At 48.1% G+C, this 27,103-nt stretch overlaps 11 protein-coding genes across 11 annotated transcripts; 4 read left to right on the top strand and 7 right to left on the bottom strand.

Annotated features, from left to right (window-relative positions):
- Positions 1-2,401: 2,401 nt before the first annotated feature.
- BJX68DRAFT_222050 (S-adenosyl-L-methionine-dependent methyltransferase) lies at positions 2,402-3,732 on the bottom strand. Its single transcript, XM_071037928.1, has 2 exons — positions 3,359-3,732; positions 2,402-3,299 (listed from the first exon to the last, which is right to left on the bottom strand). The coding sequence occupies exons 1-2, from the start codon at positions 3,670-3,672 to the stop codon at positions 2,537-2,539; spliced, it is 1,077 nt and encodes a 358-aa protein (XP_070892497.1). The 5' UTR covers positions 3,673-3,732; the 3' UTR covers positions 2,402-2,536.
- A 294-nt stretch (positions 3,733-4,026) lies between these two features.
- Positions 4,027-5,724, bottom strand: BJX68DRAFT_222000 (pepsin-like aspartic protease). The gene is made up of 3 exons (XM_071037927.1): positions 5,441-5,724; positions 5,069-5,387; positions 4,027-5,018 (listed from the first exon to the last, which is right to left on the bottom strand). The coding sequence occupies exons 1-3, from the start codon at positions 5,642-5,644 to the stop codon at positions 4,078-4,080; spliced, it is 1,464 nt and encodes a 487-aa protein (XP_070892496.1). The 5' UTR covers positions 5,645-5,724; the 3' UTR covers positions 4,027-4,077.
- A 1,121-nt stretch (positions 5,725-6,845) lies between these two features.
- Positions 6,846-9,533, bottom strand: BJX68DRAFT_273125 (tryptophan--tRNA ligase MSW1; the record flags this gene model as incomplete). The annotated part of the gene is made up of 10 exons (XM_071047372.1): positions 6,846-7,291; positions 7,354-7,472; positions 7,527-7,642; positions 7,706-7,786; positions 7,851-8,130; positions 8,498-8,675; positions 8,732-9,156; positions 9,234-9,278; positions 9,329-9,426; positions 9,480-9,533. 10 exons carry the CDS (start codon positions 9,531-9,533, stop codon positions 6,846-6,848), a joined length of 1,842 nt encoding a protein of 613 aa, XP_070892495.1.
- A 369-nt stretch (positions 9,534-9,902) lies between these two features.
- Positions 9,903-11,226, top strand: BJX68DRAFT_273124 (purine-nucleoside phosphorylase; the record flags this gene model as incomplete). Its single annotated transcript, XM_071047371.1, has 7 exons — positions 9,903-10,107; positions 10,170-10,248; positions 10,312-10,391; positions 10,468-10,532; positions 10,586-10,788; positions 10,844-11,123; positions 11,182-11,226. The coding sequence occupies 7 exons, from the start codon at positions 9,903-9,905 to the stop codon at positions 11,224-11,226; spliced, it is 957 nt and encodes a 318-aa protein (XP_070892494.1).
- A 178-nt stretch (positions 11,227-11,404) lies between these two features.
- BJX68DRAFT_259627 (Fcf2 domain-containing protein) lies at positions 11,405-12,413 on the bottom strand (the record flags this gene model as incomplete). Its single annotated transcript, XM_071043734.1, has 3 exons — positions 11,405-11,785; positions 12,020-12,179; positions 12,250-12,413. 3 exons carry the CDS (start codon positions 12,411-12,413, stop codon positions 11,405-11,407), a joined length of 705 nt encoding a protein of 234 aa, XP_070892493.1.
- An 808-nt stretch (positions 12,414-13,221) lies between these two features.
- Positions 13,222-14,477, top strand: hapE (CCAAT-binding factor complex subunit HapE). The gene is made up of 5 exons (XM_071037926.1): positions 13,222-13,400; positions 13,489-13,502; positions 13,570-13,626; positions 13,692-14,333; positions 14,400-14,477. Exons 1-5 carry the CDS (start codon positions 13,316-13,318, stop codon positions 14,400-14,402), a joined length of 801 nt encoding a protein of 266 aa, XP_070892492.1. The 5' UTR covers positions 13,222-13,315; the 3' UTR covers positions 14,403-14,477.
- Positions 14,478-14,756: 279 nt separating this feature from the next.
- On the bottom strand, positions 14,757-17,389 carry BJX68DRAFT_273121 (Rab GTPase-binding exocyst subunit SEC15; the record flags this gene model as incomplete). Its single annotated transcript, XM_071047370.1, has 8 exons — positions 14,757-15,011; positions 15,064-15,470; positions 15,564-15,703; positions 15,758-15,864; positions 15,915-16,016; positions 16,062-16,193; positions 16,284-17,276; positions 17,339-17,389. The coding sequence occupies 8 exons, from the start codon at positions 17,387-17,389 to the stop codon at positions 14,757-14,759; spliced, it is 2,187 nt and encodes a 728-aa protein (XP_070892491.1).
- An 892-nt stretch (positions 17,390-18,281) lies between these two features.
- Positions 18,282-21,656, top strand: BJX68DRAFT_249822 (putative meiosis protein MEI2). The gene is made up of 14 exons (XM_071042174.1): positions 18,282-18,677; positions 18,732-19,122; positions 19,174-19,608; positions 19,670-20,020; positions 20,072-20,107; positions 20,156-20,222; positions 20,277-20,295; positions 20,357-20,387; positions 20,441-20,458; positions 20,524-20,552; positions 20,606-20,649; positions 20,704-20,783; positions 20,833-20,938; positions 20,991-21,656. Exons 1-14 carry the CDS (start codon positions 18,487-18,489, stop codon positions 21,221-21,223), a joined length of 2,031 nt encoding a protein of 676 aa, XP_070892490.1. The 5' UTR covers positions 18,282-18,486; the 3' UTR covers positions 21,224-21,656.
- Positions 21,657-21,674: 18 nt separating this feature from the next.
- On the top strand, positions 21,675-22,785 carry BJX68DRAFT_221658 (uncharacterized protein). Its single transcript, XM_071037925.1, has 2 exons — positions 21,675-22,229; positions 22,306-22,785. Exons 1-2 carry the CDS (start codon positions 22,009-22,011, stop codon positions 22,709-22,711), a joined length of 627 nt encoding a protein of 208 aa, XP_070892489.1. The 5' UTR covers positions 21,675-22,008; the 3' UTR covers positions 22,712-22,785.
- On the bottom strand, positions 22,786-25,956 carry las21 (mannose-ethanolamine phosphotransferase LAS21). Its single transcript, XM_071037924.1, has 7 exons — positions 25,541-25,956; positions 25,442-25,486; positions 25,100-25,388; positions 24,922-25,049; positions 24,502-24,872; positions 23,473-24,447; positions 22,786-23,419 (listed from the first exon to the last, which is right to left on the bottom strand). The coding sequence occupies exons 1-7, from the start codon at positions 25,741-25,743 to the stop codon at positions 22,860-22,862; spliced, it is 2,571 nt and encodes an 856-aa protein (XP_070892488.1). The 5' UTR covers positions 25,744-25,956; the 3' UTR covers positions 22,786-22,859.
- A 17-nt stretch (positions 25,957-25,973) lies between these two features.
- BJX68DRAFT_249814 (DUF2423 domain-containing protein) lies at positions 25,974-27,011 on the bottom strand. Its single transcript, XM_071042173.1, has 3 exons — positions 26,740-27,011; positions 26,636-26,680; positions 25,974-26,581 (listed from the first exon to the last, which is right to left on the bottom strand). Exons 1-3 carry the CDS (start codon positions 26,921-26,923, stop codon positions 26,436-26,438), a joined length of 375 nt encoding a protein of 124 aa, XP_070892487.1. The 5' UTR covers positions 26,924-27,011; the 3' UTR covers positions 25,974-26,435.
- Positions 27,012-27,103: the final 92 nt, after the last annotated feature.

Here is a 27,103-nt window from a genome sequence, read left to right as displayed (position 1 = left end):
AAGAAATAAGTAATTAAATTAGGAAGATAGTAGTAATAAAGTAGCTAATTAAATTGCTCTATGACCTTTAGAACTTAAAACACGCCCTACTAACCTATTCTAAATATAATATTTAGGGGTATACTAGAACTAGATATCCTAATTGTCACGTGACTTGGTGTAAAGTGTGCCAGGTCACATGTCCTTCCAAAGTCTTACCAAAAGACCAACATGAATCGCGATATACCTCGCGATTCCCCTGGAACCCATTAAGTAGCGCACTAGGACCTTGTAAGCCTGAGATCAACCACCACGTGGGATCTTCCAAGGCCTTACACTTGGTTTACTATATTTAATTAAGAACTAAGTTATTAGGAATAGCTTCAAGTTTAATGGGTAGATATATATTTTGGTGGGTGATCGGATCAACCAGGTTGAGCGGATCGACCGGTAATTACGTTATAGGCTTAGGTTAGTTAACGTAATTCCCGGGCGATCGGCGCATCCCGGTCGGTCGGCGCACCTTCAAAAAATATACAATACTTGATGAACTTGAAGCTATCCCTAACAACGCAATCCTTAATATTTTTAAATAAACTAAGTTTTACGGCGATTAGGACATTGACTTCTAATATACCCCTGAATTCGACATTCAGAGCATGTTGGTGGAGCACGTTTTCGGGCCACCAAAGGTTGCGAAGTAGATGTACTTGGACCCTCCCCTAGCACATTTAAAGCATTATTTCTTAATGTAATAAGGTCCCGCGCTTCTGATACTTGAAGGCCTTGATTAGGAGACATATATCGTTTAGATCGACTTGCTTTTAGCTTCTGAACTTGACTCTCTGCGCGTAAATCGGTCAATTCCTTTAGATCTATCGCAGCGTTGTAGATTGCTAGTTCACAGCCCTTTATAAGTTCATCTAGCGCGTGCTTTGATGGTGTTGTAGGACTGTAAGAGCCTTCATTTATAAGCTTCTTGACTGAGGAAGCTTTTCGATATAGCTGTCGGGGGTTTTTTGGTGTTGCAAGTATGGAGGAGGTCCCTGAACCTGAGCCTTCATGGGGGGGGGGTTCCTTCCATATTAGGCGCCCTAACAGTGTAATTAAAGTAATCAAGGACTTCTTGGGGACTAAATGGAACGGCCCCAGCTGCGCGAAAGCCACTCTGAATATTCTGTATGGTGAAAACTTGCTGTCGAGCGCTAGGATAAGCCTTCAAGAAGTCATGCTTGTCAATATAGTGAAAGCCAAGGCGTTGCTTTGCCTTAATTAGACCCCCATATACTCGTTTTAATGGCCCAAAACAACCAACATCTAGTGGTTGAAGCAGGTGAGACGAATGAGCAGGCATACAGATACAAAAAACATTGTTATCCTTGTAAAGCTTGTCGAATTGAGGCGTAAGATGACTGCCATGACCGTCCAATATAAGTAATCGCTTTGATCGAGTACGTGTACTTGTTGAAGGTATAAAACAGTGTTCAAGCCATTGATAAGTGATTTCATTAGTCGTCCAGCCATTTGGAGAGACCTCAAGGCGCTAGTTGCCTGGTAAGTCAAGTTCTTCGTACCATCCTTGTATATGGACCTTCCCTTTGAAGATAATGCATGGAGGAACAGCAAATCCCGTTGAATTAATGCATTCGATAGCAGTAACCCATTCTCGCTGGCCTGGCTGAAGTAATTTAGGTCTTCCTAGGATCTCGCTCCTAGTAACCACCTTTGCAGTTGTAATTAGGCCCATAGCGAAGCCAGTTTTATTGAAATTATAGATATCTTCATCTAGAATGCCGTTGTTGTTTTGGATAGCTTTCAACATCTTGAACTAATCATCAATGACCTTGGGATCTTCGCAAAGAGCCCTTTGGTAGTTATATCGACGAGTAAAGCGGCTTTGAATTGGTTCATGACGTTTAATAAACTGGGTGACCCAGTTCTTCCCAACTGGTTTGATAGGGGTCTTGCTGTCTTCTTGGAGGAGAATATTAGCCATTTCATGCATATGGGAGTGCCTAGGCGGAGTTCCACGCGTATCTCTTGATATAATCTATTCAATTAAAGCTTCTTCCTGAGCCTTAGTAAGTCAGAGGCTTGGGTTGCGAAGTTCTGGTTGAAATGGCCGTCCCTTCAAGCGCGCCCGGAGTGTACTTTCTGGCACATTAAAAACCTCTGCAGCTCGACGACCACTAGAGATTTCGCGACGTTTTAGGGCTTGTATCGCGAGTTGGATTCTGCCCTCTTGCTCCACCAAGTTTCGCTTCGATTGACGCGCTTTTGGAGGCATGGTGGTTGCTGAAAGTAATGTGGGTGGAAAACGCGTGGGAAATTTTGAAGGTGCGCCGACCGACCGGGATGCGCCGATCGCCCGGGAATTACGTTAGTTAGCCCATATGATGACTAAAGGACTATAGGTTGCAAATTTCTATGTACATTCGCGAGGGCCTTACACCAGGACAAGGGTAACCACCCTTGACAGTGCCAACACCTACATAAATTGGTCCGAGTCAAGATGAGTAGATATAGAAGTCATATAAGGCTATGAGGCAGGTAAAGCCTACGACAGGTGTATGAAAACCGCGCACGGATGTGTATCAATGCCACTCACGGACCAAATATCAACTGCAGCCCGAGAGGGTTCGCCACTCCCCTGGAGGATCTTTGTGCATAGTGAGGCAACCCGCATGGCCTGCAAGCGGTCCCCACACTCAAGGACTGCCAGTCTGGCCCTCGAACTAGCCACTATTGCGGCAATGTGGTGATAAAAAAGGTCCTCGATTCGAAAATCATCAACATGTAGCATTGGCCCCGAGTAAGACTCTGGGGGAACTAATGCAGGTTTTGGCTCAAACATGCGGACACTCCGCGACGTAGTTCCATTTCGATAATCCACCGGGGAAATATAAGGCGGATTCGAGATGATGACATCGCACCCGAGCTCAAGATCTGGAGTGCGCCCAGCAGGCATGTGGAGTACATTTGCCAACGCAGATAAATCATGAGCGTAATCGAGCACGTTGCCTTGTCGAAAGCTGATTTCTTCCAGGGCGCGATCTGACAATAATCCAAGGTGCACATTCCGCTCATGGTTCTCTTCTGCCAGTCTAACAGCCGCACTGCTGATGTCGATCCCGGTGATAGAGAGATTTTTGATATGCGGCGCGAGCAGAGAATGCAGTAGCAGTGGTATACAGCCGGATCCGGTACAAAGATCAAGGATACGGAGCGGTGTCTTTTCGTTGTTGTCCCCAAAGAGACCGTTGGCCATATCTTGGAGTATCAGATTTGCGGCGTGGTAGGTAATCGTTTCTGTTTCATGTCTGGTTTGGTACCTGATCAGAGAGAGAGATGGAAGTTCAGTGAAGCGAGATCAAATTACCTCGGAATTAGAACCCCTCTTTTACACTTAATATCCAAGTCACCAAATGGTTGATCTCCCAGTATGTACTGGAGAGGCACCCCTCTCGACCGAGCCGCGCACATTGTTCTCAGAAGGGCCCTGGAGTAGGGAACCGGAGCTTTCGTCGGTACTCGTTCTGTCGTCGTTGATTCGGATACACGCAATGCGTGTTCACGTAACCATCGCAACTCATTTTTTGCTGATTCAAGGGTGCGACACTCCCTTAACAGCAGTGGTAGGATGGTATCATGTTGGTATGCCTGGAGGATTAACCGTGTAGGGATGCGAGGCATTTAGACTGCATTTGTTATAAAGGAGCTCAGTGCCATGTTGTAATATTTATTAGTGGATCTTGATTGGTTACAGATTAGGCTGAGACTTTTGTCTCTCTAAGAAAATTGTGCTTGGCCCAAGCGTCGCAGAAGGACGCAGCCGTCGCAGCGCCCTAATATAGATTGTAGACCCAAGATTATTATACAATTATTTGACACGACGACTGCTTGCTGCGTTCCAACACACAACCATATGCCTCTGATTTTCTTCTCACTAAAGTGCTGATAGTGGATAAATTACCCTGTCAATGTCATCGCGGCTAGGGTCTTTTTTACATTAGCAACTATACTATAACGGCGTCAAAACATCATTTGCAACCTTCGAGTTGGCTGCACATGGAGAACGTGCTCATCTAAAACGAAAAATTATAAAGCTAACATGTACCCCATAACTGCAGCCCCAAAAGCGAGCTGACCCGGAACGTCTGTAGGCCCTCCCAGCGCCGTTGCTGCGCCTGTACTAGTTGAAGTCACAGTGAACCCGGTCTCGGTTGGTCCCCCAATCCTTGCACCCGAGCCATCGGCCACAACGGATGTGACGGGGTCAGATACTTTTGTGGCGCTTGGAACAGCATCATCGCCGGTCCCAATCTCCAGGATGTTACTGTCAGTCGAATTGAATCTGGTATTCGCGATTGAGATTTCATTATTCGCCAAGTCGTATACCACATATGCGCTGCGCAAGAACGTATCCCCAAGGACATTACTGCTCTCGCCCGCAGGAACAATACCGAAGACACAAGCGCGTTCGCCGTTCCAGAATCTAAGATCGCCAGCATCGATGATTAGCTCATCAATACCCACCGTAATCGCAGGGGACGAGAACGTGAATGTTAGATCAATGTTCTCATGAGCCAAGCTGCACGGTGCGTACCCCGCCCCAGTGGATGGTTCGTACGTAACACCAATATCGTTGTAGATATCCTCCACAATAGAATCGGGTAGATATGACAGCGAACTGCCGGAATCCAGGAGGACCGCTGCAGGGAGTGCGCCTGAAGAAAGTTCACGACTCCTGGAATCCGTCTCAAGCGAAACCCCGGTGAGAGCTATGATGAGCTCCGAGTATCCCCCATTAACACTCTGTATTGGAAGGGTCTGCAAATCGCCATGATACTTTTCAGTATCCACCCCCCCAAAGAGTATTGAGCCGGTGTTTGCCTCCAGATCATTCAGCCAAAGGCTGTAGGCACTTGACTGAATTACACCATTTTGCACCAATGCACGAGGGAGATTAGGGTAAGGTTCGTCCCCAAACCGCCCAACCTGGACCTCGTTTGAGGGGTAACCAATGCCTAGTACGCCCTCTAACTTCGCCGTTAGTATCCAGAGTATACGCTATTATAGCTGCACATACCTGCAGAGCTGGATGTGTACCCTACTCCGAACTGAAAGTCGCGAATCGTTACGCCGCCAATATGGAGGGTGTCGGCTGCGTACTCTCCAGCTGCACCTGAACCATCCGCATAACTAATATTGAAGTCAGATGATACATAAGTGTATGATGACGATGAATCAGGATCATAGGAGCCGGAAGTGAGACACGGATTTTGACGTGATGAACAGAGAGTTGAATTAGCCGCGTTACACCAGAGATCGCTGCTTCCGGTGTCGAGAACTAATCGCAAGTTTTGCTCCGGCGTGCCGATCGTTACGTTGCAAAAGTAAAGGGTCTCCTGCAGAGCTGTAAGTGAATTGCCTATGTGGAAGGCTGTCCTTGCCAACGAACCTCATTGTCGATTGATTGCGAGACAATCCGATCTCTCTTTCGCCTTAACCGGTCCCTCGCCACGGGATCAGGTATCTCATTGCGTTGGATACCCAAGGTAACCACAGCAGCAGCCGCACCATCTCTTTTTTGTTGCAGCATCAGAGCTCCCCGTGAGCATTGAGAAGATATAAGGAATACCAGAAGAGCCAGAACTCTCCACATTGTGCCCTGGGCTCTACGCCACTGCGTACTTGACCTCCGCGACCAGAGTCCTTGATTGGAAAGATTGTTAAGTTTGGGACTGCTAAAGTCAAGCTTTGAATACAGTTTCCGCGTGTGATTGGGCAGTGCAATGAAGAAATGGAAAGGTTTTTCAGCGGCCTTAACCGTCTTTGTTTATAAGTAGTAGACTTCCGGCCAGCCGTTGACTGGGGCATAGTGAGCTTTTTGTATGCATTCGCTTTGATGATCGGGTTGGATGGGATGGGCTGGACCGGGGTGCGCGACCCAATGGATCTATGCAGTATTCTGTTGCTGTCGTCATCATGGGGCTCACATAAACAATCGTAATCCATTAGATCTTACACTTCATTCGTATTCGTTCTTGGAAAAGGTTGTGATGAGATGGAGGAATTACCTGATAACGAGCGGATAGTTCTCGGGTATTTCGTGGAATAGGGAAACGCTGGGACGTGCCTCCGACACAGAATAGTAGAGCAGAAAGCAGAGCCAACATGTAGATATTATTAGTATTTCTTAATCACGTTTGCCAATTAAGAATTAAGAGGACCTAGTCAAGTGGGTCACTGGCTTCTTCCGCAACAAGACGTAAGCAACGTAAGCTCTGCCAAGCCGGAGCCGTCGGAAACCTTAATTCGCGACCCGCCACCGCCGTTTTCGTCATCCTCCTGCGGATTGCGGACATCACCTGAGCAGGCGCGTGCGGCGTGTTCAGGCAACAACTTTAATCTTGCTCTGCAACCCGCGGATCGCTGGCATCATTGTTGACTTAATTCTTTCTGATAGTTACGCATACATAGGGATTGGGTATTGAGGCATCATCAGTTGCAATCACAATACCACACTAAGTAGATGCTGTTTCTGAAAATAGAAACTATACTGACCGCTTTGCAAGAGAACCATCTAAGGCTTTCTCGACTAGATTGGTATCGATGGCCACAAAGAGAAAGCGCATGCGGAAGAATGGCATTGTGGCCCCACGGGCCGCGCGCGATCACACAGGCGTCCTTTGTCTGAAAAGGCTTATCAACCGACTTCAAACAACAAGATGCCTACTTTAGAGCGCAGTATGCTTTCAATAGTCCATCGAAGTCCGGAGTAGGGTGTGGCATGTTAATAGTACAGTATGAAGGTACGGATGTAGTATACAGGTAGCGCCAGGTGACCTCCAGGCGACCAGATCTCACAAGCCCATAGCTGTTCTAACCATGTTCATGGTGATTTCAGCATTTGCGCGCGCATTATGTGCCCCTTGTTCAGCGATAGCATCTAACTGGGCGCTGTCTGCCATTAGTGAGTGGTACTTTTCCCTGATGGGAGCTAGAACGTCGCTAATCCGATCCGCCACCTCACTTTTAAGAGCCCTTAGGCTAGCTGACTCGTAGGACTGGGCGACTTCGTGGCACGATTTCCCGTCCAAGTGGCTTATGATCTCTATGAGGTTGGACACTCCTGGCCTGCGTACAGGGTCATAACTTATTCCTGCCTCCGAATCTGTGAGCGCGACTTTGACCTTTCGACGAATCTCGCCAGGGCTGTCGGTGAGAATAATCCTCGAACGTCCATCGATATGAGACTTGGACATTTTGAGTGTTGGTTCTTTTAGAGACATCACGCGCTTTGCAGGTGCTGATGGCGTACCCTTGTCAGCGATAGTCTTCTCTTCGGTTTCTTATGGGGGGAATGCTCACATATGAGTGCTTCAGGGGACGGGAATATTGATCCGTATAGATGGTTGAAGCTATTTGCAGTGTATCTCGAGAACTCTAGATGTTGCCTCTGGTCTTCCCCAACTGGGACATGGGTAGCCCTGGCGTGAAAAATCAGTATCACCGGGAAGATTTGGGAATGGACAGTAGCCAACCTATGGACCAAGATATCGGCAGCTTGAAGAACTGGATACGAGAAAAGGCCCAATCGTAGTTTCGACCGTACATCTGCATTGTCCAGATTCGAGTCTTCGGGCAGCTGAAGTTTACTCTAGCCGGAATCAGCCTCTTTTCCCGTAGGGCTGCACTGCTAGACCCCGTGGCAAGTACTCACCTTCCATTGAGTCATACGAGACAAGTAGCCCATAGAAGCTACGGTACTGAGAAGCCAGAACAATTCAGCATGTTGGTGAACCTGTGATGTGATCAGCCGAGTGCCAGCGTTGAAGTACTAGAGGCCAAGTGAAGACAAGACATACAGAAGACTGGTAGAACAATGTCGAGCGATTTGGATCTAGACCAACAGCTATCAATGTCGCAAAGGCCTCCTTCCTCCATGTCCTCAACTGACGACGTTCCTGAGGCACTGTCAAGGCATGTAAATCGACGATAGAAAAGATTAGCTTGACATCTTCGGCGGCGGTGTCTTGAAGTTTGACCCATTCACGTAAAGCGCCCAGGTAATTTCCAAGATGCGGTATACCTGTTGGCTGAATTCCAGAGAAAATAGTGGTGCGGAAAGATTGCGCAGGCTGCGAACTTTCCCATCTCTTAGAACAATACGTTGCTTTCGGACCAGTGCTTTTGACTGCCCTGGAAGCAGCAAGGCATTGGGTGCAACGCCTGCTTACAGCATGCATATCTTACCTAAAATACAAGGGCTGGCGAGAGGAGTGAGGTGTTCAAGTCGATGTTCAGCATCCGCGACTTTTTCTCTATCCACGTGACCTGAATGATGGCGCGCGAAAAATAGCATTGTCGTTTCAGAGTGCAAATGCTGTGATAAGCGATGAAAGAGGATATAATGTTCTAATACATATACGGACAACAAAGTAATGAAGACTATATTACACGCCAATCCATAGATAGAGAAATGGCTCGCAATCAACACAGGGAATTGTTTTACCCGCTGCGAGCTTGGACCAAAGGTCCCTTCTTCAATGATAGGCGCTCATTTCCCAAGAATTCAGATAATGACTCTTGTGCAGTAGATGTTTCAGTTTGTTGACGACCAAATCGTGAAAGGTGAGGTTCGAGGTTCTTTTCGATCGCGGGAAGGGCCTGGTCCATATTCTTCGCGATATCTACATGTGAAGTTTGTTAGCTGACGGCATAAAGATAGCAAGAATGGGAAGACTACCTAGGCTTTCATGTTCCCAGACATTGGCCTTCATTCCAACACCGTAGAAAGCGTGCTTTCGTAGAAAAGCCAGCCATGTCTGAACTGCCTGAGGGTTTCCATCCTTGATTTGAATCAATCGGCGGGTGGTTATTCGTTCAAAATTCTCCTTGCTCTTTTTATGCACGAAGTTTGACCGAATAAAGGTCCACCGTTCGGTAATTTTTGGTAAGGGAACCGGCCCGGAAACGGGGAGCTTCAGGTAATAAGCAGCTCGGATAGCGAAGTCTGCAAAAAACTCCAGATTGCGCACACTATAAGATCGTAATTGAAGATCGCACACTGGAAGACCGTATTCAGGTTTTCTCCGGAGCGGCCGCAAGTACAAGGCTTGGACACTTCTTGGTAATCGGGTGTTGGAGTTGATATCTGCCAGACGTTCGCCCCTACAGTGGCGGTTAGTGATACCCTCCCCGACGGTACAAAAGCGAGTTGAGAATTGGGTTGAGGGCAAAAGACGGACCATTCCTTGACGGGCGATTCAACGGGCAGCTGGGATTGCGGTAAGCTGCTCCCGTTAGCAACAGCAAAGACTTGAAATACTGGAAAGACACTGACGACTGCAGTTTATCACTCGGTTCGGCCACAGGCAATTTTGTATCTGCGGCATTCATCCATCGGCTTGAGGAGCTGAGCGCACGAGAGGTCGCCGTAAACTGGTTGATGTTAACTAGTGCGCTTGGGTAAAAAAAAAATGGAGCAACAGTACCTGGAAAGACCTGGTCACTCGAAGCAAACAGCTATGAGGCGAAATGAAGGACATGCTTTCGCCAGAGGGTTGATCCCCACTAAGACCACTCACTGGCTTCTTGCTCGAATATATCAAGTGAATGGGGTTGGTCTGCTGTCGCTACATGCGGCCGTCCCTGAAAATTTCCTTACTAAGCAACCCGTGACCTTCAGCGTCCTCTGTTCTCAATCTATGGGTCCCACCAAGTACAAATCTTTCCTGGCGAAAAACGCATTATTGATTGAGAGGTTGACAGTGCTTCGGAGATACCAATTAGCACGGACTATCCGCTCTTCTAACATAGGGCCAACGGCTTACTCTTGTGTCAGATCGCAGCATCTTCAGGTACATCAATCAGCCAGCCCCGCCATTGAAGTTCAAACGACGACGATCGCGACTATTATGGCGACAACCACAAACCTCTCATCGTCTGAAAAGACCAACGAAGCTTTTGCTTTTCTCAAGAAGTCATTGCCGGCACAATTGCGAGCTCCTCGTGTAGCCATCGTTTGTGGCTCTGGATTAGGTGGTCTTGCAAACACGATCGATAGTGAACTTCGAGTAGAAATCGATTATGCTGATATTCCACACTTCCCCCGCTTGACGGGTAAGTTTCCCAGCTGGCCCTGCATCTTACACTACAGGCGGACTATTGGCTCACGCAAAAAGTTGCTGGTCATGCGGGTAAGCTTGTTTTTGGGCTTCTTGACAAGCAAGTTCCGGCAGTTCTCATGGTTGGCCGCGCCCAGTAAGAAACTGTCGACGTTGACAAAGAGCCGGGTAGAATTCTTGCTAAAATTTTATGCGCCAGCTATTATGAGGGTCATGGAATAGACCAAGTCACGTTTCCTATTCGAGTCTTCAAATTGTTGGGAGTTGATACGGTGATTTGTGAGCTAAATCTGATCATTCGCATTCGCCAGTGCGAACTGGTCAATTCCAAGACTAACGACGATGCGTATGATAGTAACAAATGCCGCTGGAGGTCTCAACCCCGAGTATGTGGTAGGCGACATTGTACTTCTAAACGACGTACGCCAACCCCGATTCCTGCCGACATTTGATTGCTCTGACGTACATAAAAGCATATCTTCCTCGCTGGTTTAGCCGGAACACATCCGTTGCGAGGGCCCAACGACGAAGAATTTGGCCCTCGATTCCCACCTCTGTCGGATGCTTATGACCTCGATCTGCGTCGACAGGTACATGAAGCTTGGGGAAAGGTCATTGACGCGGAAAGCAAACGAAGATTACACGAGGGTGTGTATGCCTTCGTCGGCGGACCAAGGTAAGTGTGAATCCTTCTCCGGAACGCTTCAAGTCGAGTTGACATGCAGCTTTAGTTACGAAACCAGAGCAGAGTGCCGGATGCTCCGCCAACTCGGGGCTGATGTGGTTGGCATGTCGACTGTACCCGAAATCATTGTCGCCAGACACTGCGGTCTCCGGATTATTGCATTCAGCCTGGTGACAAACAACGCTGTTCTTTCACCTGTCCCTCGCGGAGATGACCATCTCATCCAAGGCAGGGACGTGAAAGAGCTGGACGCAATTCTGCAGGAAGGGAAAGCCAACCACGAAGAAGTGCTTGAGGCGGGCCGACTTGCAGCTCAAGATATGCAGGTAGGACTTTCGAAGTGCCTTTGCCCCACTGCGCGAATGGATACTAAAGTCACCACAGAAGCTAGTTGTCCATACCGTTACGGATATTTTCAGGAGCACCTGAAGCAAGCCTGGATTGTTGCCAGTTTGGGCGAGCAAATCTTAGCAGCTTCATGCCAAGATGCCGATGAGAAATCCCCATTCGAGGGCGACAGGAGTCAGTCGTATCTCGTCGTCGGCTGCCCTGTTCGCGCTCTATGGATCGTTTTTGTCCTGTTAGAAGATCCCAATACCAAGGCGAATCAGCGTCGGCTCTTGCCGCCCTTTCTTTTAGCTCGTAAGCTGTTATAGAAAGCTTTCTTGCCACTTTTCTTCTTGTCCTGTACATCGTTGTACCTGGATTCGAAGCGTTTGGTGCTTTGTTCCAGGGCCAGAGCCTCCTCCACAAAGGTCTTCTTGCGATCCCGCTTTACGATGCGACCACTAAAGAATTCGGTTGGACCTTCAATGATCGTGCCCACCTGTGAATATTTTGGCGGTTGCGCCTTGCCACTTTCTTTCTTGTAGTGCCGTTTCGGGTCTAAGATGGAACGCATTCGCAAAAGTTGCAAGTCCCTCTTCAGCTCCGGCGTCAACTCTGTTTTGGGGAGGTCAAACCAGTCGCTTCCTGCCGTAGGCTTCTCCTAAGACAAGATTATTTGTAAGCAACGTCTTGTCATGAATAAAAAAATGAGCCGAAGACAGAGTGCTTGAAGAGTGATGCTCAGAGTAACTATGAAACAAAAGTGCTCTCATTGGAACAGCGCAGCCCAAGACGGACTGTTGAGACTGTATCAAGCGCTTACGCGATGGGGTTTTTCTTCCTCATAGCAATAGAAACAGAAAAAGGTCGAAAGAGATTGATGGTGCTGGCTCACCTTCTTAGATATGGTTCTGGGGACCGTCCGTTCAATAGCCGCTGACTGAGAACTGGTGCGGAGAACCGGGTCAATTATCCGTGCGGTATCGATCACTGCGAGGTCGTTCTGATGGTCAAGGTACGGCTTCAAGGAAGACCCCGAGGATATTTTTGGAATGCTGTGGTTCAAGTTAGTTTAGGGGAATTTGCGATGGTGAAAGGTTCCCGTTTTAGCAAGGGTGTACATACTGAGGAAGAGTGTGCTGAACTTGAAAGGCTGCGATCGAATCATCAGCTGGTTTGATCGAGTTATCGCGCAGCCGTTCCTCCGCCTCAGCAAGAAGCTTGATAATGTCGTCGTCTAGCTGGTTGACATTGTTATTCTGAGAATGAGCATCAATCGGCCCAGACATTACGGAGTCCGTTCGGTGATGAGTTTTCAAGTCCAGGAAAGGAAGAAAAAGAAGAAAAAAAAAAGAAGGGTAAGGGTGATTTATAGTCCGACTAGCTTCGTTGGCTGGGAAGCTTCTTGCGCGAGAAATTTTCTTTGTGGGGCTCAGATGGAGAGTACGGTAGGAGCACTCAAGGAATTATTCTGATTACTAATTATTGACTGTTAGTTAATGTGCCACCTATACACAATGCTTCACATCTTGATATCTAAAGACACTGTCTTGAAATACCTGCTGGTCCGGAGATAAATACCCCCTTTACTACCAGGCAGGCCTTTGTAAAACAACCTCGTAAGACCCGATGAGGCGAGGCATGTGATATTTCGAGTTGCTTGAAAGCCTGACATTTTAGGCTCCAGTCGCTTGCACCTCTCATGATTCACCAATCAGTAAGAACAATTACCTGGAATTGAAGCAAGGATTATGGGTAAACTTCTCCCAGGGAGTTATACTACGCTGTTGTAGGTGCGAGTTTGTTGTCTGCCTTGGATCAGTGCCACTGTGATGACTTCCGCTACCTCTGCCGCGAACGTCACCGAGGACCAGTTCCCGATCCTTGGCGCGCTTTTGTTGCGCCGGGTCGCTGACTCCTCAAATGCTACCCAGAGCGACGCCTCGTTTGATAACCCGATTCAGGTACTGCCTGAACCTTCACTGCATCGTGTTCGCGCCTGACCTCAAGAAGTTACACTTATTTAATCAACGATTTATCACGCTTTGTAACGGGAGGATACCGCACGCTGAAGTGCACCTGGCTGTCACACCCGTCTTGAATCGTCTGCCTTGGATTCGTGAACCGTTGAATCGACTCGAGCTCTTCTCACAAAATTTTAGCCTCAAACGGAACAGCCAAATTCGAGAGAATGGATCAAGCACCCCAAAGTTCTGGACAACAGCCGGGCAGGCAGCCGCCGCCCATATACGACACGAGGAATGGTGGGCACTATGGTATTTACTCCTCTTTTCCATGGACCTATACTTTGCGCATTTGACGCAACCTCCGTGGCCGTTGCATGAATCTGATATTGAATCTTAGGCGCTAGTGCGGCGGTATGGCTTTTCACACTGCCCTTGATGTGGCACTCCCTGCTCCCTGAGCTGACGTTCTTTTACTTAGCTCGCCGCACAAGGATTCGCACCGGTCGCCGAGCTCTATACAGGTACATGGGCAAATGTGGGTTAATATCTGCTCCCCTTATCCCGCACTGTCTTTGCTAAAAGTACTCTTGTGATGGCAAGGTCAACCAAGGCTTACAAGGGACTGCCCGTGATATCTTGACAACGTACTGGCAGCACGTAATCAACCATCTGGAATCCGACAACCATGATTATAAAATCCATCAACTCCCGCTTGCCCGGATCAAAAAGGTCATGAAGGCCGATCCGGAGGTGAAGATGATCTCTGCGGAAGCTCCTATCCTGTTTGCCAAAGGCTGCGACGTCTTCATCACCGAGTTGACCATGCGGGCATGGATTCACGCCGAAGACAACAAGCGGCGGACACTACAAAGATCGGATATCGCAGCCGCTTTATCCAAATCCGATATGTTTGATTTCCTGATTGATATAGTACCGCGAGAGGAAGCTACGTCACATGCAAAGCGGTCAAGCCAAACAGCAGGTGCGCCGGCCGGGGCTGCTGGGCCTACCCCTGCGGGTCAATTGCCGCCAGCCCAGCATGGCGTCCAGCATCATCCTCACCACATGGCACCGCCGGACTATGGCTCCTTGACACAACACCCTCTTCAGGATCCGGAGTACCGACAGCAAGCTATATACGGGGGAGCTGTGCAGTCAGATCCGACAGCCGCGTATGCGCAGCCTCAATCTCAGATGTTTGAGGGAATGTATACTGCGTATCCTCACCTTCCTCCCCAGCAGGTATGTCCACCTTGATCTCCGTAGCCCCGCAAGCCCTTACCCGGTAAGCTAATTCCATCGTCTCAGTGAATGAAGCCATAGCGAGGAGTTGTACTCGTGCGGTTTTGAGCAGTTGTACCCGTGTGGTTAGGAGGTGTGCGACTTCAGGGAAGATGTTGCTAGTTGTGCTCTAAATTCCAGTCATGCTTGAACATACCCAATTTATTGATTTGCCTGGCATTAAGGTCCTGTGCACGCGGTATGGAAAAGCGCCTCTGTCACCGCGAGTATACATGTTGCCCGACTAGAGGTTACGACTAAGATTTCTTTCCAAATCTCGACGAAAGTGTAGAAAACTTGTCCAGCTTTACAGGACTCTGGACTGTGTGCGTAAGTCTGTAATGGTAAATATACGGTCAACCAGAAGAGTATGTTGGGAATGCCTTACTTTTCCAATAAAGTTGGGCCGTTGATGGCGTCCACACGCCCATATTTCTTGTTCCGCATTGAGATATCGTAGAACTCATCGGCATTATCTGCTTGCATCAACTGCACCGTCTGCTGCAGCTCATCCAAATTCTCCCGAAGGATAGGGTTATTGAGACTGTCAACGAAGAGATACAAGTACTCGACATCTTTGGCAAGGGCCAACACCCCGTTGGGGTTGATACGTTTCACTTCCGGTGAAAGTGGGAGAGCCTGGATTGTTGGTTAGCCTGGACAAGCTCAAAAAAGGTGCTTGCTCACATACCAAGATCATGGTGGAGGCATGACTGAGAGCATCGAAGTAAATAAGTTCTTTGATTTCCTTTGGAAGTCCAAGAAGCGTCGAATTCATGATATTTGAAAGGAACCGGGTCAGAGTTTGCATGTAGCTGCTGGGTTCTGTGGGCGCAACAGGAGACATCCAGTCGTATTCTGCGGTCTCAATAAGGTCATCAATTTTGGAATTCACAACCTCGAATATTCGTTTCTCCGCTGCTTTTTTGTTATCTCTGAACTTCCCCGTCGCTCTCAAACACACTGGGTCGCTGGAGGAACTCTGTGACCTAGCCGCCGCAAGTAATAGCTCAAGCTCATGACACGCATGCTCGAAATGTTCCAAATTGATAAGAATCTGGACGATCTGCCCAAGGTACTGGGAGTTAAGGCGCTCTACTAGTGTGTCGCATACTTTGTCAGAAAGAAGTTCGTCCAGTGCCTAACGCGGTTAGTACGGTCTAGATTCTATTGATGAAGGATTGCGAAGACTTGCATCCTTGAGGGTTTCGTCGATTATATCTGGGTTCGAAAAGTCGTCATTGGCGAAGAAATAGAATTGATTGAGGAAATTTCGGATGTCGATGCAGCACAATGGGTACATCTGCGAGAAGGGCAGAACGCAAGGGAAACTGATGATCAGGTCAGTGCTTGTCTGATGTGACACCGAGATTCGGACAGCGTACACTTGATCTTGCGGCTTATCGGGGTTATACCAGCTAACATTGAGGACTTTGTCAAACTCCTCAGGGGTTTGGATCGGCATGGGCATGTAGTCGTCTGTGGAAACAATCTTGATACAGATCAGTACAGTAGGCAGGTGAAGGAGCAAAGTTCCCTTACTTCTTGGAAGTCGTCACTGAATCTCCTTTTGAGAAGCTCGGCATATTTCTTGAATAAAGTCAGAAATAGGCTATCGAAAGCCCCCACAGCAAAATCCCAAGTCTACCAAGTCAGCGATGATCCGAAAAGGAATCCGCGACAACCTACGTTCATTGTCTGCATGAACAGAGCGATGAGGTTTTTTATTTTTAGTAGACTTTCAGCATTGTCAACCTCGTACAGAGCCTTTGATATCAAAGTCACGGCTGTCTTGCACATAGACTCCCATAATTCATCAACCTGCGATTATACATTATAAGCTTAGTATCCCAATGCGAAATGACTTGGTGGTGGGGTTTTTTGGGGGTGGTGGGGGTGTGGAAGCCTCACATCAACCGGATACCTCATATCTGGGACCTTCTTCATCGTGGCCCGCTCAACAATGGCGAAGCCGGCCATTTCTTCGAGAAGATTATGTAGACTTGCCCCATCATCATCGACTAGGGTAATGGAGGTTGGAATCAAAAGTTCCTTTTGTCGACTGCGGGTGTTTGCATATTCAACCCGAAACTTTTCGATTTGCCCTAGCGACTGGTGGATATGTAGGCATTCGAAGAGTGGGGTAAAATCAACCTGGAGTTCCTCGTTCTGAAGCAGATCATATTCCTCGTGCTCATCCGAAACTAGCTCGATCGCGGAATTCAACTTGAAGTGCTCAAGGTACGGCATTTTGGTGGCTCTCTCCCTTTGTCTCGTTTTGCGCAAGTCTGTATGGTACAGTGCTATCTCTCCGAGATATTGGGACATTTCTCGAATCCTGTATAGCCAGGTGTTTAGATCCGACATGACAGCTTCAGCTATAGCCTTCTGAGTTGCTGGAACGGAGCGCTGAATCATTTCAGCAATTTGATATTGCGTCACCCCCTTAAGGTGAACATTCTGAAGCTCTTCCAGGGCACGAAGCGCAGCATAGTGGTTCTTTTTCGCCAGGAGATCGTGGACTTGGTTTGCGAGTCGAAGGACTTCTAGGCAATCTTGTATGGCACGGGACGTCTCATCAATGTTTTGACGATGCCGCCTTGAGTCTACCAAGGCCTTTTTTTGCTCGGCTAGTTTCTCTGTGCTCGCTTGAATGGATTGATTCAGGTCCAAGATCTCCGCCGTTAGGCTGACTGTACCCTCTCTGATGTGCAGAAGCTGATTGACAGATGAGACGAATTCCTGATGATTTGTGTTGCAGATGGTCTCAATCTCGGCCTCCTTGTCGCTAGCAAACCTCGAAAGAGAGCCCAATAGCTCGGAAGTCTTGTTACCAACGCTGTATTCCTTGATCGAAGGTATCAATTGGTCTAGATAGTCGGTATCGGAAGGGGATATGATTATCTGCAGGAATTGATGGCTTAGCACATGTGTTTCGCCTTTCCTGAGCACAGAATTCAACTGACTTGGTTCAGAACATAGGAAGATTCGCTCCGCGACGGGACCATTGACGGCATCGCGTCAGCGTCTAGGTCTGAACGGCCCTGGGAAAGCTGATCCAGGACAGGGCAGTTAAGTTAAGATAGGTCTGACTGAGTCAAGGTTCGGCTGCTCATTAGGTGTCCGAAGAAGTGGGTTCAAAATGCCTGGCGATAAACTGGAACGCTGGCAAAGACGCCGAGAAGCCCGCAACCGGGAACAGCGAGCTCCGCGCTTGCCAAGAACGATTGGCGTAGCTCCCCACCTATGGCAACCCATACCTACCAGCGATAAGCCTGGCCCGGCTGTCTGTGCCTGGGGTGCGTGGCGGCGGCGTCGAGTCCACTTCCTTTTCCTCTTTTTCTATGAATGTTCCAAATGTCTTCTTGCCTGCTCCCCTGAGTAGAAATATATCCATTTCATTTATGCTTCGTCATATGCTAGGCTCTGTGCCTATTGATGCAAATATCGCGATATACCCTGCCACTACATTGTTTGTGAAATTTGTGGGTCCGCTCTGACTATTCAACACCTCGAGCCGGTGACGGTGACACGGCCAGCGGCGATAGGAACGTGGACCAGGAACGCGACATGCATTCATTAGGTTCCATAGCTTTCAAAAGCTCTCCGTATCTTGTTCACCTCTTATAGCTGGTCTCTCTAGGTTGTATGCCCCAGCGCATGATAATATCCAGAGACATGGGCCTTGACCTGATTTATAGTACAGCAGTCTGTGAGGTATATATAGACTACGGTGATGTTCTTTACTAACCTAAAGGATTAATCAAAGTACGAGAGGTATTAATTATACAGGAAATTTACTGTGATGTGATTATAGTGGGTATTAGGCATAATATCCAACCTGTCTTCACTTCTCTCGGCGTCGCCTTTTGTTTTGAAAAAAGCCGTCCTTTCTTCTCTCACCTCACTAAGGATTCTATCTCTGTGGAATTCAACAGGTCAAGAAAGCTTGTGTTTAATCTAGCATCACGCTCTTTGAATACTTCAAGCCACCTTCTCTTTGATATTGAGATTTAGCCACCACCCAGAATTAACTGCATCTACGGCCTGAAGTAACAGTTTCAGAGAGGACCCAGCTCAACCCACTAACAGATCGCTTACCCTGACCCTCGACATGAGGGGAACTAACTCCTCTTCTCGTGGATTGAGCAGCCCGAGCTCCACTGATGGAGCAGCTTCTCCAAACGGATCTCCAGATACAAAACTCACGGCATTGTCACCAGAGGACGTGCGAACTAAATGTCTCTCGCATTCGAGTGCATGCGGTCCGCTGGACAGAACTGGTTTCAGACAATTCTACTCGACGTCAGTAAACATACAACTGATATCGCCCCATGATAATATATTGACAACCTGCAGATCTTCTTCTGACCCGTTTCTCGTCTCGACGAGCGTGTCGAATCGTCCTCAGCTGTCTCCCACGGCAGCGAGCTTTACGCCCATTGGTATAACAGATTCTGCCAGCGCTAATCGCGCTCATTTCATGGCCAAAGATCTCTCCACAAGCAATATCAGTTTCCTGGCTGCCAACTCCAACGCAGAGCCCTGTGCACCAGGAGCTCGACCAGCGAACCGCATAGAGAGACCTCTTCTAGCCTATGGCCCTATTGGGAGTGATCGAAACCTGAGGGATTGCCTTCCCTCTAGCCCTGCCCATAGAAAACCAGAACCAGAGGGATATACTCGAGCTTTGCTCATCGAGAACGTCCCCACAAACCTGACTTATATGTCATTGGCTGCTTTTTTCAATGTAAGACTTCACACTGCATTCTCTAGAAATTGACTAACCTTTCTGGAAAAGCGCCGCGAATTCACTTCGCTCAAAGGTCCCGTACTGTCCGGATTGAGCTCCATGGGCAAGGTGTATGTCTCCTTCACCGATTGCCGCGAAGCGAAAAAGGCGATCGAAAAGGTTCGCCTTCTTCGGCCCGAATGGCGAGTCTTTCCTCTCAGCCCGAAAGAGTACGTGCAACAACTGGATCCTGCCCTTCTTCCCCAGACCTCATATTACGAAGGCCAGCTGCTCGCTACTGTATACTACGACAGCCGAAACCCAGGTCTGAATCAGCATACAGTGGCACGTTCTCTCGAGACACTTGCGATGACGTTTGGGGACATCAAGACGTTCACTCCATTACTCTCTGGCCAGGAAAATGTCGCTGAATTTCATATCGAATATTTCAACACACGTGACGCCGAAAATGTCATGACAACCCTAAATGGCACTTCTGTAGACGTGAGTAATGCCCTCGATAAAATAGTTCCTCGGCTGAGCGAAGCTGACAAACGTTTGCTAGGACTGTGTTGTTGAGGTCTCGTTCTTCAAGCCAGATGTGGAGAGTGAAACATATCCCTCTCCCCGGAGCCCATGCTCTGCGAAGGCTAGTGGCTCGTGCTTTGATGCGCTAAACGCACCTTTTGCTTCGCCTCGTCATAGCCGTGCTCCGTATATGGAACTAAGCCCTACAGGCCGCTCTACGATCCCATCTGGTGAGCATGCAGGGCTAATGGATTGGATGACAAGAGCGGGAGAGAATATCATTCATTCTCCGCGGCGCGAAGTTACTCGCTACCCCGATTTGCGCTTGAGCAATCAAAACGCTGTGGATACTGAGCGTATCCGCCTCGGATTGGATGTCCGCACCACGGTACGCCTTTTTGCACTTGGTATCCTCACCCGATCTGACTTGAAATACAAGATTATGCTGCGCAATATTCCCAACAAGATTGATCAGGTACGCACCGGAACCCAATAACGGGATTCCTTGGTACTAATTCTGTAGACCATGCTCAAGGCCATTGTTGATGAGACAAGCCACGGAAAATATGATTTCATGTATTTGCGCATTGGTGAGTCCGCACTCGAACTGGAAATAAACTCATTGGCTGACCCGTTGGATCTAGATTTTGCAAACAATTGCAAGTACGATATTCCACCTGTCTACAGCCCCCAGTTACCATTCTTTCTGACCATCATGTCTCAGCGTTGGCTATGCTTTCATAAACTTTGAGGATGTGAGCAATGTTCGCCCTTTCTTCTCGTATATGTTCTAACAGGATCACTCTAGCCAATCGATATAATTGATGTCAGTTCTCCCTAATTTTTCTCTGTACGAGTCTCCATGAGCGTAATCTCACGTCTATGTAAAAGTTTGTCAAAGCGCGAGCAGGGCGCACCTGGTAGGATCCACCAACATAACCCAGTGTATCATACCACTGACCTCTGGTCACAGGAATTGCTTCAACAGCGATAAAGTTGCCGAAGTATCATACGCAAGTTAGTGTGCTCATTGAACCCCGGATTGTGGTTCCTTCTTCTGACGTTCACCAGCCATTCAGGGTAAAGATTGCCTGGTACAAAAGTTTCGCAATAGCTCGGTGATGCTCGAACACCCATCTTTTCGTCCAAAGGTAGGAGTAGTAGTCTCCTAGAGGGGTGCTTCAAAGCTTACATTGGCAGATCTTTCATACCGGCACTGGGCCTCTTGCAGGAACAGAGGACCGTTTCCCCGGACCAGACAATCCCTCGAAAATGCGCCGCAGCATAGAGAACGCAGAACATATTGGTGAGTGATGCTCCTAAGCACATCTGTAGCATGCATAGTAATGAATCTGTAGGGCTTTTCGCGCCACGGGTTGGACAGCAATACCGGGACGAGCAACGACGCCGTCGGTCTCAGTTTGACCGTGGGACTACTGCAGCGGAGCAGGAGATAGTGTACGTCCGAACCCTTGCCCCGAGACGCCCGTTCGGCTCCGCGAGCACTGGTTTGAAAAGCGCACCCTGCACTTATCCTGCGATGAAATTGTGGTACGATTCGATCCCTGATCAAGGTCCCAAGACTTCCTAATGCTCTGTCTGGAATGACCATTTCCCCTTCGTCGAAACGACGAATGAGCTTGTTTGTGTAACAAAATATCCTCTCTGCTCCGTGCTGGGGATTTTTTTTCTTTTCATCTACGTGTGCCTTGATTTCTTGCATGTTATTCTTCTTGCATTGTTTTTGTTCCGGGTGATCGCCGGCTTGAAGAGGCCCTACCAACAATTCCTTTTTGAGTCATAAAAGACGGCTCTCTACGCTCAGGTTGGCCTTGTTGTGGTGTCTCGGGCTGAGTCTATATGTTGGGCTCCTCTTCGTTTGGAATTCATGATGTGTGAAGGTTGCTGTCGAAATCTAATGGAGGAGTAACCGGAAAAGAAAAGATCAAAGGCAAACACCGCATTGGCGATTTCTAGTATCTTGTTTATGAACAATTTAAAAATCGAACCAAGTCTGTTAACGGGCCTCGCATTGTTCATTTGGATGTTACTTCAAAGTACAGAGTATGAGTGGATAGTGCCCTTAAAGCACCAATCAGCTAAACCATTTTAAGCCTTAGTGCATCAAGCTTTCTTTCTCTTCTGGGTCAATTATCAAGTGTATCTCACAGCTTCCCTCGGTAGATATAATTGCCAACAACCTCCCCCGAGTCCCGACCGCACCTCATGGGGCACGCATCGAACATACCCGCACTATATCCTTTCTCCGAGCTTGGAACAATCCATGAGCTGGCTTCCACCTCGAGGTGGCCGGTGAAGAATACATACGATAGAATATCCCTCGCAGCCTCCTCGAATAAAAATACTTGAAATACCATGGAAGAAGACGAGATTCTACACGTGCATCACTTACTGCACCTGATATTCCACCGAAATCGAAACCAGCATGGCCGGACAAAATGGTGGAAATGGCTTTCGATCCTGAAACGAACCGTTTGGAATCTAGCACAGACTCGGGGCAGTGGCCAAGGGGGTTTCCGTCCTGCCGAGTCCTACAGAAAGTATCTCGCGGAGTGGATTGTACCGAAGTGCTACGTGTAAGTCTGGAAGCTGGAGAGCAAAGAATATATTATACAACAGGGATTCTCAGTAACTAAACCCCTTTATTATTAGGGCGTTTACGGGAGTTGTAGCGGATGTTCAATTTTCGCCGCTCGGTACCGTACTTCTCGCTACACTTGCACGCCTATCAAATTCACTCGAAATTGATAAGGATTTCAAATCGCGTCGCTCAACAGAAATGGCTTCGATACACCGCCCCTTATCTCATAAGGCGACATCCAAAGGGAAGGAAGACGTGGGACAAGCCTTATCGCGGAGTGCCGCTGGTATAGATATTTGCCCAGGCTCTGGTCCACAGCATGCGCCTCATCCCATCTCGGTTGATCCTGGGCTTGCCGCTTCGAGCAAGCCAAGTTTGGCAAAGAAATCAGACACCTCAAAACAGGAGAAGACAAAGACAAAGAAAAAGAAGAAGCAGAAGAATGCAATCGACGATCTCTTTGACGGATTGCTGTAATTAATCATACGTGAACAGGCATTTGGCCGCTAATGTCTGCCTATTCAGGAAGTATGTGCAAATGATATCCAGCGGCGAAGGTATCACCAGTCTATATAAAGCAATATACAATATGAAACCAGCATATTTTGACTGATCCGCGGTGCTGCTATGAAGCATCAGCGAAAAATAGATCAATTTCCCAAAGAAGATTCACTGCAAAGTGGTGTATAATGGCCCAAGATATGGTGTAAAGATATTTGGGTGAAAAGACTGTCCAAATGAATAGATGCGTCCGCAAGACGGTGCACGCAACCATAACAGACAGCAGTGTACATGCGACACAAAAAGATAGAAGGGGTATGTGCGATTGGCGTTCGTCCCAGGGCCTCCTAGATCTGAGGAGCTTGGATGCCGACACCCACCATATGGGACCAGCCCAATTGCCGACATACGTCAAGATACCAACTAGAATGATGTTATAGTTGCCGACGCCGTTGTATGCGTTGGAGAGGTCGATAGAAGATATAGCATTCGAGCCACCAAATGCGAAAAAAGTGACGTACTGCATGAACAGGGATGTCACGGTGATTTCAACTGAAGTCAAGTTGAATGACGCCAGAATCCGGAATTGCAGTCTGAGAGCAAGGAACATTGGAATATTTGGGACTCTCGACTGAGTCACGAGGAACAGAGTCAGAGCCTCGTGGGCCACTGTACCCGGCGACGCTATAATAAGTCAGTATGGCGATTGCGTCTTCAAGGTGATGGTGGATGCTTACCTCCTTTCCTTCTAAACTTTGCGCCAATGGCCCAAAGAATGAGAATACCAAACATGACGAGTCGCGCGTATAGGACCAACGGTACTCCCTTGAGGGCAGTGGCTATACGACTAGGAACGAACTCAGTGATAAGCTCAGGAGATTCGATCGCAGCAAAAGCCAATTTGTACGTGAAAGCCACAACTGTGACTACCAGGCAAGTCAGATACCATAAAGGTGAAGGAGACGAGCTTTGAATGAGGAACAAGTAAATGTCCGCATATGCCACCATCACGAGCGCCCATAGTGCTCCTTGATGCTTCGGAAAGTATGTGCGAGCAATGTCAGGCTCAGCAGCAAATTTTTGGCCAGTTTGGTTCCACCGTCGCAAGATACGGTGACATATTGTGAGAGCAGCCGCACCATATATCCTGAGTAAAGAATGGGATATCCGTTGGCTCCCAGCTGGTGAAGAGCCCCGTCGGAATTGACACGATCTAACATGGAGGTAAAACGCCCAACCCGTGAATGACCAGTACCAAAACTGCTGCTCCTCTTCCACGTAGCTGCTAGCAAACATCATGGCGCCGTAGCTGAAGATGCTTGCCACCAGAAACAACCCGGGCTGTTGGTATCGCCGCAAGGCCTCGTAACTGGCAGGCAGTAATAACAAAATGGCGAGGCCGGCGATGCATATGGCTAGGCAAAGATACCTGAGATCATAGTTGCTGGCAGCGCTGCTCATTACGTCCTGGGAAGCCCAGAGGAACCGCAACAAGGTGGTCTCAAGCTCAGTCTGGTGAGCACTACCATTGGCTTCATCGTGCCGGTCGAGCAGCTCTCGAGCCTGACTCCACGCACAGTGGGCTTTTCCAAGGCTATTTTGTGGCTTCAAATGACATGTATTGTCTTCGAAGCTGTAGTTCGGATAGGTTTGCTTGAGCGTCCTCAGCAACTGCTTTGAATTCTCAAGGAGCAAATTTAACCTATCGGAACCTGTACAGGGGGCATCAGCACATTGATCTCCATCTTGTCGCCGGGGTTTCCTACCAAGATGCCACATATCCAAGAACTCGGGGATGAACACGCCAAGACTGTTCAGAGGTATTGGTAAACCAAGAAGGCCAGCCAGGGTCGGCGTGATGTCAGTTTGATCCACAACACGATAGTACTGGAGGTCACGCGAAGCATCCACGGGGCTCCGTCTACCGGTACCTAGGCCTTGAAATCTTGGTGATATGAAAAGCAGGGCTGGTGAGGTTTCGCCGGCAGAGGAGCCACCGTGATTCCCAGCATCGTTCATTCCATGATCGCCGCATAAGACAAAGAGAGTTGTTTGCAAATGAGCCTCTTGCTCCATGGCTTGGTATACTTGCGTGACTATCGAGTCCATTTCATGCTGCTTTGGTATCATGTATGAACTGTGAACAGTCAGACGGTAGCATAGTCAGTTACCTCGACTTACATTACCTCTGCGGTCCAGCTTTGTGCCCAATGTGATCTAGACCCAAGTAATGCATTATTAGTGCCGACCAGTCATTTCGAGCAAGTTCACTGGGAACATGTCGAGTGACGTTCGCGTCTACTTCAGTAAAGTCCTTGCAAGGGTTAATATCGATATACCTCTGATAATACGGGTAGTACTGACGGATACAAAGAAGCTTGTTGTCCCATCTGCTCTACTAAACATCCCAGGGAACAGCTTCAGCCAAGTATCGTCCCCATACATTATAAGCCGCTCATTTTTTGCCTTTATTTGAGCCAACCAGGTATCCTGATGCGCCAGAGTTGACGAGGTATCAGACTCGGCAATATTCAGGATTACATCAAGGAAAGACGGTACTGATCCCGTCGTTATAGCCTTCAGACGAGGCATCGTGACAGTTGGGGAGCCTGCATAGGCAGTAAAGGGAACAGCGGCACCGGATCGAATGAGGCTAATTGAGCAAAAGTCAACTCTATACAGAAGGTTGTTTTGGTAGCGGCAAACCTTTGAGTAAACAAGAAGCCGGAATTGTTCGAATAAACAAAGTCGCTTGGTAATTCATTTAGCTAAAGTACATGGGATAAGGGGTTGAGATACACTCACCTCCGTAGAGCATCCACCACCATGAAAACAACCTTATTGAAGATCTTGGGAGGCGCATTATGAGGCTCTTCAAATGTTGCAAGGCCGGAAAGAAGCGGTTTATATGGGAAGAACCCCAGAGAAAAGACCAGAATGGCAATTGGAATGAGAAGATTGGCCACAAATACCAGCCAATTGGCTGAGATGACCGCCACCCTTACCATCTCCCCCCGTGGATGAGTAGGTGACGGGTAGCAAAGCTGTACAAGATGTTGACGCTTTCTTATAAGATCATCCCTAAGTCGATATTTATTTACAACTGAGCGGCTTATTGTTTTGTCAAATATTCCACCGGGCCCAGACCTCGGAAGTCGAAAAAGGCGGTCGTGACATTACCGCCTTCTGAACATGGAAACTGGAAACTTTTTGTCGACGAGATGTCAACTGAAGAAAGATCAAGTATATACGATGTAATTGCTACATTATAAGGGGTATCTTGTAGCAGGGCCTTGGAAGGCCCCGTAATCTGTGCGAATGACACTTGACATGGTGGCATAAACGTAGTTGGGTCAAAGAACATTTCCCGCAGCCTCGGTCACATAAGTTCCTTCTTAACAATGTAGGAAAGTCCGGTTTTCGTCCGCTCAGATATATGCTGTCATAAAGAATTCATATGCAATGGCCTGTAGCGGCTCTTCATTGCGCACGCTGGGTTCCATCAATTGCCTAGAAGTTCGACTTATCTCCAAGCAAGCAAATATGTTTCTGATGGACAGTTCGGTTCGTAAATAGGATTATGATGACGATCTTTCTAATGAGTAATCCAGTTCCGAGGGAGGCGGCCGCCGGGATCTAATAGCGCTTGTTTCAAGAAGCCTTTTCAAGCATCGCAAAATGAAAAGTCGATGTTCTTGGCTTATTTCTTTTTTGAGATTTTGCGGGTCTTTGACGGGTGCGGTTTGAAAACAATGGAAGAACGGTTTTTGCGCTGACGTTTCTGAATTCGTCCTGACCGTCGTGAAGAGCCGTTGCCGCTTGTCTTCGAGGTATCGATGTCCATCGCTGTGAAGCCAAAATGAGCATATGCTTTAACATGCATGACTTGAGTTTGCCAACCTTCATTGCTTTCAGTGTTGATTGCTGGGTTTCCGTCTTGCATATCTAGATACTGTTAGCAGCAAATTACACCAAGCCCGAAGGCGCGGAGAATCAGCACATACCAATCTCTATGGCTTCCGCGTTCGATTTTGACTTGTCCTGATCATTCGGTTTGGGTTGGGAAGCAAGCTCTTGCAGTTTTGCAGACAATCGCTCCGTACGTGCATCCACAACGGGGCCAAAGACTGTAGCGCGAAGTTTGGCTTTGTTGCGCTTTTGGACGCTTGCTCGAACACTCTTTGCCATTATCGCTCTTGGGAGTACCGATCTTATCCGCTTAAGTGAAAATCAAACAAGCTTGTTGGGCAATGGTTGTGATTTCGCCTCCAAGGCAGGTTGGTCGATTCAAAAAAGTTTTCCACTCCACTCAAGAAATCTTATGTCATCCGCTCGGAGCCGCCTCGATCACCTCCGCACTCCCTCAGT

The sequence above is a fragment of the Aspergillus pseudodeflectus genome, assembly GCF_044049435.1.
Source record: "Aspergillus pseudodeflectus strain CBS 756.74 chromosome Unknown BJX68scaffold_99, whole genome shotgun sequence".
NCBI lineage: Eukaryota > Fungi > Ascomycota > Eurotiomycetes > Eurotiales > Aspergillaceae > Aspergillus > Aspergillus pseudodeflectus.
The sequence above is the reverse complement of the archived record's forward strand: the minus strand, read 5'-3'. Positions and strand labels throughout refer to the sequence as shown.